Source organism: Hypanus sabinus, chromosome 12 (genome assembly GCF_030144855.1).
Source record: "Hypanus sabinus isolate sHypSab1 chromosome 12, sHypSab1.hap1, whole genome shotgun sequence".
Taxonomy (NCBI): Eukaryota; Metazoa; Chordata; class Chondrichthyes; order Myliobatiformes; family Dasyatidae; genus Hypanus; species Hypanus sabinus.
In genome coordinates this window covers 53,152,665-53,165,121 of record NC_082717.1, presented here as the reverse complement: position 1 = coordinate 53,165,121, position 12,457 = coordinate 53,152,665, and the positions used below count along the sequence as shown (strand labels likewise).

Genomic DNA, 12,457 nt, shown 5'->3' with positions numbered 1-12,457 from the left:
CAAATCATTGAGTTGTACAGGAAATTGATAGAAATCTTAGACAGTGATTTGGATGAAGTTTAATTTGTAGCATCACTGTGAATTGGAATGTCCCTCTTTCATAATCTTATAACAAAGGTGGGAGTCATTTGGCATGAAGTCCCTGCTAGCTCCCAGTGGAGCACTCCCTTACCCTTCTCCTTATTTCCCTATACCCACATAATTTATTCTCTCAGTTTGTAACAGTTTTTATTCCTTTTTCCATTAGTTAATTTACCAATTAGCCTACTGTCAGGGTCCTAGTGGTCAAGAAGAGGCTGTAGAATTTCCAAGGTCAGATTGAATTTGGGTCTCTGGAATGGAAAGGCAGCAGTGCTAATGGATGCGTCTTAATGGCACCGAAGGACTGAAAATCACTTGCAATTTTAAATGTTAATTTTTAAAGTGAGGGAAATATTTAGGAACCATTAACAATTATTACTTTTTAGGAGTGTTTATGTAGGAAATTCATATGTAATTTGAAATAAATTAACAAAATGCACTGAGAGCTTAAAGATTATAATTTTTTTTGGTGAACTGGGGATGATTTGCAAATATATAATTTTGGCATAGTTATCCATTTTTTGTTCAACATTACTAAAATGCTCTTGTTTTCACAGATGACCGTGAAAAAAACATTATCTAATTTTCGAAGAACTCACCATGATAACTGGCAAGAGCATAAACAGCAGTTCACAGACGATCAGTTAGTGATTCTTGCAGACCTCCTTGTCTCACCATGTTATTATGCCTGAGGAGGTATAGCAGCTATTGAAATCAAATACTATCAAACAAAAGCTTTTATCACACACAGCTTTTTGCATTTGCTACTGCTGTGCATAGATTCCATAAATTAATGTTTTCTGTAAAGAGTGGGTTGATTTTTAACAATCATGTTTTGATATTTGTGCATTTTTGGAGGCTGAGGTACTAAAATGGGTTTGGAATTGGTCTGAAGTGCACTATTACAGGCTTTGTGTCCAAATGCTGGTGGCTGGTAATCAGGATTTTCCAGAAAGCTGAACACTTCTGGATTTAAATTGAGTCCTAGTTCTCTTGCATTGCTGCTTTATTGACAGTGGCATGGTAGTCTAGGTCTGTTCACTTACCCTTCTGAACTGACCAAGGCACCCAACATTACACTGGAAGCAGATAAGCACAGAATAAATGACAAGTAATAGAATTTTTGCATTATCCAAAGTCTGAGTAACTCCAATATCCAGTTGGACCTGAGTGTACCAGATTCTGAACATCGGACCTGAACGGTGAAGATTCGTGAACAAATTTTAAACTTAACTTTTTTTAAAAGCTGCTGCAATTCTCAGTGCCAATCATATACCTTCATTTATTTTGTAATTGTACTGCTGAGGCCAGTTGTTAAATACTGGACGTCATTACAAAAGGGCAGTGAATGAAGGCAAGACTCGTACATGGAACGATTGCATTTTTGGATCTGCTGCTTACTTTCACAATTTTTTGACTTCTTCTTTCCTCTTAAAATGATAAGTATCTACTCCATTCAGAATTTGAAGAGTTAATTGCTTTCACCTGAACTGGGAGATTGTTTTCTAACCCCTTGATTAGACCCCAGATGAGAATTATTTTTCTATCTAAGTTGCGAGATTAAAAGAGATGATAGTGCACTTTCAGTATAGACAAAAATGTTTTCATTGGCAAGATGTCTTCAATCTGCTACATAGATTTTTTTACTTTTGTACTACTAGCTTCACTGAATTGGACTATGTCATTCATAATTATAATGGCAATGTGTGGACTAAGGTTGGACTGAAGAAATTTCTATAAGTACAAAAATCACTAATAACTACATAACAACTAGGTATGTGTTTTCAAGGTTGTATGTTTACTGATCATCCAAAACACTTTGTCTAAAGTACCTGTTTGCATTAAGATCAATAAAGTACTTTCAGAATTCGTGTAAGCTGCCTCTCATCCTTCTCAAAAAGACAGTAAAGGCTTAAAATGCTGCTTTCCAGAAAATATGAAATGTGTAACAATGAAAAATATATGAAACAATTATGTTTTCTTGTAAGTTGGTATAGATAAACCATATGTGGTATGGGAAGCCAAATTAGAGGATGCATTAAAAATAAATTCATAATTGAAGATTTTCATTATGCACAGAATATTCAGTTGTGAAGTGTGAAGTGTTTTTCTAAAACACGTTTCTAGAGTTAAGTCAATGGATTTCAACCAGGAAGGAAAGAAGCATTTTTGGCCTGATCCTAAGCACTGAAGAAGATAGAATTTTTAAAACCATGGTGACAATAAAATAGTTTAATTAAAAATATAATTGTTGAAATTACAGACTCTTAACTGGCAAAATAAGAACATTGTAGTAAAATAAAGGAATCCACACATTAAAAGAAAATCCCATTTTAGTAATGAGAAATATTCAGATTTTAGATGGAAAAATTTAAAAACGGGTAAATTTCATTAAAGGAAAAATTGACATGAATAACTAGAGTAGTTAAATTAGGTATTTAAGATGAGACAAAATATTGGAAAGCTAGAAAATAAGTGATCGGAGCCCAAGTTAAAGGCACAATCTTTTTTTTCAAAACATGAAAGCAGGAGAAATCATTTTTGTAGATATATTGCAATAGCAGGAGGTGGATGAATAATAAATGAAAAGATGGAGGGAGGTCTCTAATTCTGAGGTAGGCTTTCAGAGTAGAGGTTATCTTGGAAACTGAAATGATTGAACTCTTGGGAAGGGTGTTTTGCATTTATCAGTAAGATTTTTAAAGTGCCATTTTTCCTTCACGTAATTCTATAAGGTTGCTAGGAATAAAAGCAATGCTATTCAAGTGAGTTGTATAAATTTTAAAATAATTAGTACATTGAATAGAGGCTAGTCAGAAGTCAGTGAATAGGGATAGGTGGCTGAGGAGGCCACGTCATTGGGTATATTTAAGGTGGATATTTAAGGGTATATTTTAGGTTCTTTATTAGTCAGGACATGAAAGGTTACTTTGGAGAAGGCCAGATAGTGGTGTTGAGGGAAAATGGATCATCCATGATGAAATGGACCAGACGATGTGTCAAATGCTCTAATTCTGCTCCTATCCCTTATGGTCTCACAATATAAAACTTTTTTTAAACAAAAAATGGACTTGAATAGAAATGTATGGATATTTTTGCAGTACTTGAGTTTTTTTTAGTTATTTTAGGAGCAACCCATTGCTGGTAGGCCATCTTTAACATCTTTTGAATGGTGTTGCATTGAAGTGACATTGAGTCAATTACATTGGTGGGTCTGATTGTATAAATGAGCCTGACATTAGATTACCTCCTCTGAACAAGATGAGTTTTTTTTTAAGCCATCAATCAGATACTCCCCCCCCCCCCCCAACCCAAATTCCAGATAATTAACTCGATTTAAATTCCTCAGTTGCTTTGGTGGTAGGTCTGGATTCTGCAACTCTGATCCCTAGGTTGTCAGTCCAGCGCTCTGGATTATTAACCTGGTAATTTAACTAATGTGCTACCACCACACCCATATTCCTGTTTTCAGATCCTTCCTTTGCCTTGAGCTAACCTTCCCAACCCACACTGCCTGAAATTGAATTGTCTTGTTCCTCCAATTCTGGCAAATTGCATCTCCCAAATTTTAATTACACCATTGATGACCATGCTTTCACCACCCCCCACCCCCCTCCCCAAAAGCAAGAACATTTTTATTTTTCTGCCTTGCATTCCTCCTTTAAGATGCACTGAAAACAAACTTTGGTCAAGGTTTAGGCACAAGACTACAGATTCTGGAGTAAAACACGAGATGCTAGAGAAACTCCATGGGTCAGTCAGATGAAGAGTCTTGACCCAAATTTCTTCTATTGATTCTGCCTGGTCTATTGACTTCCTCCACTATCCCGTGTGATTGACCAATTTTTTTTTTGGTTATCTGGTTGAAATTTGCTTATGTGATTCAGATCATTTATCATAATGGTTCTGTAAAACTTGATCATCTATAATAAAAGTGTTATAACCTTTGAATTTTTGGTTCTCAGGAATGTGGCTGTAAATTAATTTTTAAATTAATCTGGATTTATAAGTATCATAGTTTTCTGAAAAATATAACAAATAGTAAAGGTTTGAACATGAACAATTGGTTTGAGAATTGTAAGTAAGTATAGGAGGACATATTATTGCAGTGGCAGTGTAACTAAAGGCCAGTAGGTTTGTTGAATTCTTGCATTAATATATTGCGTGTGCAGTTGTGACATCCTATATGGAAAGGGTACAATGGAACATTGTCAAGTGATTCACTGGGATTTTCCAGGGATGAGAGGTACCAGTTATAAGGGAAACATGAAAAGTTTATGTACTTTATTTAGAGATACAGCGCAGAACTGCCCTGTCCAGCCCAATGAGCCATGCCGCAGGCCTAATGACAGGACAAATTAAATGACCAATTAACTTACTAAGTGGTATGTCTTTGGACTTTGGGAGGTAACCAGAGCACCTGGAGGAAATCCAAATGGTTACAGGGAGAATGTATAAACTCCATACAAATGTACCAGAATTGAACTCCGAACTTGACGCCCCAAGCTGTAATAGTGTCACACTAACTGCTGTGTTACCCTGGCACCCCAGTTAACTCTTACTGGACATGAGAAGTTGATCTGATAGAGACATCTGTAGTTCAGACCTATTTTCCCCCTCTTGCATGATTCCACTGATGCTGTTAATTTATCCTTTGTTCTTTCCTGATTCTATTGGTCCTCATTTAACTTCCACAGCTGCTGTTAGTCTGATATTTTGCCTTTGTACTGAAACTAGTCCCTTAGAAGTACTGATTTTGCTTCCTATTCAACTGTCATTGCAGGCTTCTGTCTTCAGCCTGACATTATCCATTTAGCCTTCATTGCTGCATAATACCCACTTTCATCTTGTGTCCCTATCCCACAGTCTGGTTCTTTGAACACACTTTCACTGAAGTGCCTGCTAGTCACCTAACTTATTTTCCTGACTTGTAACTAACATTATAATCAGTTATTCCTGTTGCTAACATTCAGCCGACAAGTCTCTCGTTACAAATCAAAACCTTATTTCCAAACTGTTATCTCCCCAGGGTCTTTGATCATTATGCTGCTTTACAAAACTGTTGCCATATCTCCCAAGCTTAACTGGTGTTTTGTTGTCTGTCTCCATTATGCCTTTTGGCCATCTACTTTTGAATTCAGCTATGCCTAGGTCATTTCCGGATGTGATTATTCCAATGACCTTCTGGGACATCAATTTAATTTACCCCCTCATTCACCTGTAATTTTCTATCCAGTATCCTATTGCTGCTGTCAGGACTGTTTGCAAACTTTGGTCTTTCTCATCCTCCTCTCCAAATTCTGTAATTCTCTTTCAAATATTTATGCATTTTATTTATTATACTCCATTTCATATATAATAGCATATATGAGAAAACAAAATGCTAAATGGAGTAGATTATAACACTTCGATTTTTTTCCACTGTTTGGGCCTCACTATGAAGTTCTCTGCAATTTCCATTCTACCTCATCCTTCATTTTTCTCTTGCTGTTTTGAGATGAATATATCAAACCCACCTTATTGAATGAACTAGTCACATCAACTAATGTATTCATTGTGTTTAAATTATGTGTCAAACAGAACAATTAGATTTTTTTAAAGGAAGAAAATAAATTCAAGGGAAGTACACTTACTATTGAATTTACTCCCCTCCTCCCCCCACCTTCTAACTTTGATACCTCATCTCTTTCTCTACAGTCCTGATGAAGAGTTGGCCTGAAGTGTCAACTACTGTTTTTCATAGATGCTGCCTGGCCTGCTGAGTTCCTTAAGCATTTTGTGTGTGTTGCTTGGTCTTCCAGCATCTGCAAACTTTCTCTTGTTTGTTACTGTTGAATTTGTTTCCTTAGAGTTTATCAAATCATACCTTATGGAATTCTGTTTATATTATTTAATGCATGTGGACTTTATTGATGACACCTTCATTTATTGCCCATCCTGTTAGCTCTTGAGAAGGTAATGGTGAATTATGTTGAGCTGCTATGCTGAATACCAATAGAATCTAACAGGAAGCTTAATGTGAATAAAATACTACCCTGTTTCAGTACTACATATCTATAATTTCACTCTATTCACTTTCTCCTTTCTAATCCTTAATCTTGCTGGAGTCTTCTATATTTTGAGGACTTTTGTAAATCACTTATAGTAGGTTGATCTTTTCCACTTCTGTTTGGTTCCACTTTGATGTCTAATTTCGACTGTGTACAAGTGAATGTGATGTTAGATTCATCATAATTCTAGTTATGCCAAATATTCAATGTACAGATCAATATGTAGAGGGGAAGTTAAGGTGAGAAATAGAACATAGAATAGTACAGCACAGTACAGGCCCTTTGGCCCACAATGTTGTGTCGACCCTTAAACTAAAATAATTTTGCATTTTGTCTCTGTCATTAAGTCTAATCTGATGGGTGCCTTTGATATGTTGAATTAAAAAAAAAACTTCTCACTGTATTTTTCCTCTTTTTCTTTTAGATAGTAGTTCTAATGACACTAAAGGAAAAGAGTATTGGTGCTACCACTATTGAACAATGGAGAACATTTATTTTGTACATATGCCTGAGAATCCCACTTAACCGTACAAATCTCTGAAGATCCAAGGAAGCTGCAAATACTAATATTTTGTGTTCTTAAAGATATGGAGATTTTTTTTCAATCCAAGTAAATAATTCACCAAACAGTAGATATTGTGTACATAAATGTGTTTAGTAGTATTTTGACTTCAAGTTTATAATATGTAGACAATACTGCTTTTGCTAATTTACAGAAATTGTAATTAAAAACAAATCACTTTGCTGAATTTGTACAGCTCTTGTACAGTTTTTGCTCAAAATATCTAACTTCTTGATTGTTCTTAAGATAGTTGTTGGCTATTTAATTGACACATTTCATAACTGTTATTTAGGGCTGTAAAGGAAATGTAAAAACTGTACAAAGGAGATAAAATACATTTGTACAGAATGTAATCTTTAAAGATGTGGTGTTGTGATATTGAGCTTCATTTGTAATGTTGTGAATGTTTAGTGGTTCTGTCTTCAGATCACATGCTTTTCTCATGGTTCTGTAGCTATGCTTTCAAGAAAGTACATTTTAATCATAAGTTTTGCTTTAATGATTAAAGTTTACCCTGCACCTTTGGTGTCTTCAAGATCATTTTAATGTCTTGGAGTCTATGAACTTTTTATTAAATTAATTTAAGAATTTTATTAAATTTCACTATCTTCATTTGCTTTTCTCAATTACTTAGTATTTGTTACAATGTATGAAAGGCCAGTATCAAAAGTACTATCCTTTAAAATGCAGTTGATGCAATGAAAACCATGGGTAAAAGGTCAGATCATATGATTGTACTTTTTCAAAGACTTAACCACTATAAAGGGTTGTGTCAAAAGAAATGGTTTAAGATGAACTATCACATTTTAAAGCCAATAAATGGATTGTTTTATTACAGACCTGCATTACTTGTTGGGAATGTATATAACAATGTAAAGTTTTTTAAGGCTGGAGAGAAATTTAGTACAAAAACTGAGTTCTCTATTTTAATAATCACAGAATAAGGAAAACCTCTCCGGATGACATTTCAGTCGTGTTCTCTTTGTTGAATTATATATATCTTTAGTCCTGCAGAGTTGCTATTATGATGCCTAATTTTTATGAACATAACAGTTTGAACCTGGGCCTTGCAGAACAACCAACTAGAAAATGTGCTGAACAATTTGTGGAGCCATAATAGAAAGGGGAATTCATTTTAGTTAACTCCATTTGGGTAAATATCAATGCAGTAATACAGTGATATTTACTCCATCGATGCTCATTTCTCCATTTTGAGAGATAATGATTTCCTCCATGCAAATTTTTGTTGCCGGTCTTTTCAGAAAATTGCATGAAAATATAACTTTTCGTGCCAAAATTAATTGGAAATCTCAATACATATTGCTATCTAGAGTTTTTTGTAATTAATTTGAGTATAATTCAAAAGTGCTGATGTAGAAATGTTCTCTGAGAATCTTTAAAGATCACAAAGATTCTTCCCTTGAATGTCTTGCACTTTAAAAGCATATATAGAAGAAAACTCTATTTGGATTGTTACCATTGGTGATAAATCACTGGTGGGAAGAAATGATTGTTTTTCTAAGCAAAGCCCTTCTCAACTAGATGGTACTTTGACCAGTATTGAATTGGAATTGTCTTTCTAGAAGAAAGCTCCATACATGCCAAATCAAGGTCAAATGTAGACAGCATTTGGGGGTGTTGCGTTCTTAAAGATCTCATTGTCTGAAATGTGTTTTGACATGTCATCGGTACAGTTGTATAAAGCTCAGTATTAATGCATCAATGCCTGCTTAAGTGTCCTAGGGCTCCAAAACATCCATGAGCATTTACTGAATAGTTTAATATCACTTTTGAGTATGGCACAAGCACAGCTATAGTCAATGAAAGACAACCTATTTCAGGTGATCTACCTGAATCATGTGCATCATGATGTTAATAATTCTGCAAAGTATAATACATATTGTACTAAGTGAACTGCCTCTATATATGCCCCCATTGTTTATTCAGCTCATATTTTGGTAATTATTTTTGAGGAGTGATATTTTTGATTCTGTTCTCCAGTCTGTTGGGGGGGGGGGGGTTGTTAAGAGGATTTATGAGGGTCTCTCCATGCAAGTGTAAAATGAGTCAATTATAACTAATGGCTCTCAGATGAACAGACAGTTCACATTTCCCAGGGTAAAATTCATGTCCATAATAGATTGCTTTCTATTGTTATTTGAAATGTTGATGTCAATCAGAGAGAAGGAAATTTGGGAGATAGAAATGATGTAGTGCATTCATACCATTTATTAAGCAGCTGCTATTCATGCTGTGTGATATGGTACCCAAATTTGTTGTAAGTCATATGACCAGGAGTTATGGATTGGCTCCCTTCCCTGAAATTATCATCACTGTGGTGTACAAGGGCCGTTGTAAATCTAGTCAAGAGGAAGAGCTCAAAAAACCTTTCAAACGAAAGGTTCAAAAAATTAGGTAATGATAGAGATCTAGAAGATTCTAAGGCTAGCAGGAAGGAGCTTAAGAAAGGAATTAGGAGAGCCAGAAGGGGCCATGAAAAGGTCTTGGCAGACAGGATTAAGGAAAACCCCAAAGTATTCTCCAAGTATGTGAAGAGCAAGAGGATAAGACGTGACAGAATAGGGCCAATCAAGTGTGATGGTGGAAAAGTGTGTATGGAACAGGAGGAGATAGCAGAGGTACTTAATGAATACTTCGCTTCAGTATTCACTATGGAAAAGGATCTTGGGTGATTGTAGAGATGACTCAGCGGACTGAAAAGCTTAGGCATGTAGATATTAAGAAAGAGGATATGCTAGAGTTTTTGGAAAGCATCAAGTTGGATAAGTCAGTGGGACTGGACACAATGTACCCCAGGCTACTGTGGGAGGCAAGGGAGGAGATTGCTGAGTCTCTGGCAATGATCTTTGCATCATCAATGGGGACAGGAGAGGTTCAGGAGGATCGGAGGGTTGCAGATGTTGTTCCATTATTCAAGAAAGGGAGTAGAGAGAGCCCAGGAAATTATAGACCAGTGAGTCTTACTTCAGTGGTTGATAAGTTGATGGAGAAGATCCTGAGAGGCAGGATTAATGAACATTTGGAGAGGTATAATATTAGGAATAGTCAACATAGCTTTGTGAAAGGCAGGTCGTGCCTTACGAGCCTGACTGAATTTTTTGAGGATGTGAATAAACATGTTGATGAAGGTAGAGCAGTAGATGTAGTGTATGGATTTCAACAAGTCATTTGACAAGGTACCCTGTGCAAGGCTTGATGAGAAAGTAAGGAGGCATGAGATCCAAGGGGACATTGCATTGTGGATCCAGAACTGGCTTGCCTACAGAAGGCAAAGAGTAGTTATAGATGGGTCATAATCTGCATGGGGGTTGTTGACCAGTGGTGTGCCTCAGGGATCTGTTCTGGGACCCCTACTCTTCGTGATTTTTATCAATGACCTGGATGAAGAAGTGGAAGGATGGGTTAGTAAATTTGCTGATGACACAAAGGTTGGGGGTGTTGTGGATAGTGTGGAGGGCTGTCAGAGGTTACAGTGGGACATTGATAGGATGAAGAAATGGGGTGAGAAGTGGCAAATGGAGTTCAACCCAGAAGTGTGCGGTGGTTCATTTTTGTAGGTCAAATATGACAGAATATAGTATTAATGGTCAGACTCTTGGCAGTGTGAAGGATCAGAGGGATCTTGGGGTGCAAGTCCATAGGACCCTCAAAGCAGCTGTGCAGGTTGACTCTGTGATTAAGAAGGTGTATGATGTATTGACTTTCATCAATTGTGGAATTGAATTTAGGAGCCAAGAGGTAATGTTGCAGCTCTTTGGGACCCTGGTCAGACCCCACTTGGAGTACTGTGCTCAGTTCCGGTTGCCTCACTTACAGAAAGGATGTGGAAACCATAGAAAGGGTGCAGAGGAGATTTACAAGGATGTTGCCTGGATTGGGGAGCATGCCTTATGAGAATAGGTTGAGTGAACTCGGCCTTTTCTCCTTGGAGCGACGGAGGATGAGAGGTGACCTGATAGAGGTGTATAAGATGATGAGAGGCATTGATCATGTGGATAGTCAGAGGCTTTTTTTCCAGGGCTGAAATGGCTAGCATAAGAGGGCACAGTTTTAAGCTGCTTGGATTGGAGGTACAGAGGAGATGTGGGGGTAAATTTTATATGCAGAGAGTGGTGAGTGCATGGAATGGGCTGCTGGCAACAGTGGTGGAGGCAGATACGATGGGGTCTTTTAAGAGACTCCTGGACAGGTATATGGAGCTCAGAAAAACAGAGGGCTATGGGTAACCCTAAGTAATTTCTAAGGTAAGGACATGTTCAGCACAGCTTTGTGGGCTGAAGGGCCTGTATTGTGTTGTAGGTTTTCTGTGTTTCTGAAAGACCAAAGGCATCATCTTTGTCACCAACTGCAAAATCTGTGAACAGTATCATTGGTTCTACTGACCATACTCAACCTCTGCACTTCGTTTGAACTAGACTTTTAGTAATATGGACATTTTATTTAATCTAGTAATTAGTTTCTAATCTCATTTCATTTCATCTAAATCCCAGCAAGTTCCAAGTCTATAATATAACCTGGATGCAGTCATTCAGCTCTCAATTGAGCAGATAGTGAGCCTGTATTGTGCCAAGACCTGTTTGAAATACAATAGATGAAAATTTCCAGAGCATCTGCTCACTTGGGTCCAGTTTTAAACAGTTAGCCAGTGTTATTTCTGAAGCTTCAGCCCAGGCTTTGTTAAAATGTCAGCAAGATGTATCAACATATGAACTTGGAGTTGGAGAAAACCACAAGACCATTAAAGCCTGTTGCACCATTTCATAAGATCAGGACTGGACTGATTGTAACTAAAACGCCACATTCTTGCCTTCTCCCAGTAATCTTTCAGGAACCTCTCCATGTTATGTTTTTTAACTCCAGAAATTAATTGAAAGTAAAAACAGGAGCTGGGATATATTTTGTGTACTTAGTCTTTAGACACTTGTGTTTGACATGGTGGTGTAATGGTGTATGCCATTGGCATACTTCTTACATAAAACCCACATTTATGTAAACAAAGCTTAATCAAACAATATATTTACAATATTACTCAAATGTTACTGAAATATTGAATACACCACACTCCACTCTGCTTTGTTATGAACTCCAACTCAATATAGAGTGCATCTCAACTCAGATACGTAACATGTTGCTCTCTAGTCATTTTATAAGGGATGTCTTTCCTGACATGGGCAGGGGTGTCATTGCTTGGCAGGAAAGACTTGTGGCTGTAAAAACTATCTCTGGTTCTGGGGCCTTCTCTGTGGTGGTTGTAGGAGTTGACTCTGGTACTGCAGGAAGTGGTCCTGACAGCTCTGGCTTTCCTTCCAACAATTGACTCTGCCCTCCTTCACTGATTGATGTGTCATCTCAAGATGATATAGACACAATCTGAACTATTTAGGAGAGTGGTCCAGTTCTGTCCTTAATCTTTCCAAATACCTACTTTTGATCACCTCTGAAGTCTCTAGCCAGGACTGCTTGTCCAGGAGTGAAACATTGAATCTCCTTGTTAGAGGAGCCTTCAATTTGTCTCAGCTGTTTGTTCTGCATACTCCTTCTGTGACTGGGTTTGAGATAATCCAAGCATGAGGACAAGTGATCACCAAAGAACCATTGACTGTACTTTTTTTCCATAGGTGCTGCCTGGCCCGCTGAGCTCCTCCAGTATTTTGTGTGTGTTGCTTGGATTTCCAGCATCTGCAGATTTTCTTTTGTTTGATAGTTGGTGAGTTGTTAGCTGTAGAATATGCTGCATTGTGAT

General features: G+C 37.1%; 1 protein-coding gene across 3 annotated transcripts in view; it reads left to right on the top strand.

Moving 5' to 3' along the window:
* Nucleotides 1-7,530, top strand: part of LOC132402877 (proteasome activator complex subunit 4-like) — a 130,775-nt gene extending 123,245 nt beyond the window's left edge. For 2 of the 3 annotated variants that reach the window (XM_059985925.1, XM_059985924.1), the window contains 2 exons: nucleotides 639-777; nucleotides 6,556-7,530. In XM_059985925.1, the coding sequence (XP_059841908.1) occupies nucleotides 639-773 (135 nt within the window). In that variant the 3' untranslated portion in view covers nucleotides 774-777; nucleotides 6,556-7,530. Of the gene's footprint in view, nucleotides 1-638; nucleotides 778-1,742; nucleotides 1,856-6,555 lie in introns of all 3 variants that reach the window. The other variant, XR_009515117.1, reaches the window with a different exon arrangement.
* Nucleotides 7,531-12,457: the final 4,927 nt, after the last annotated feature.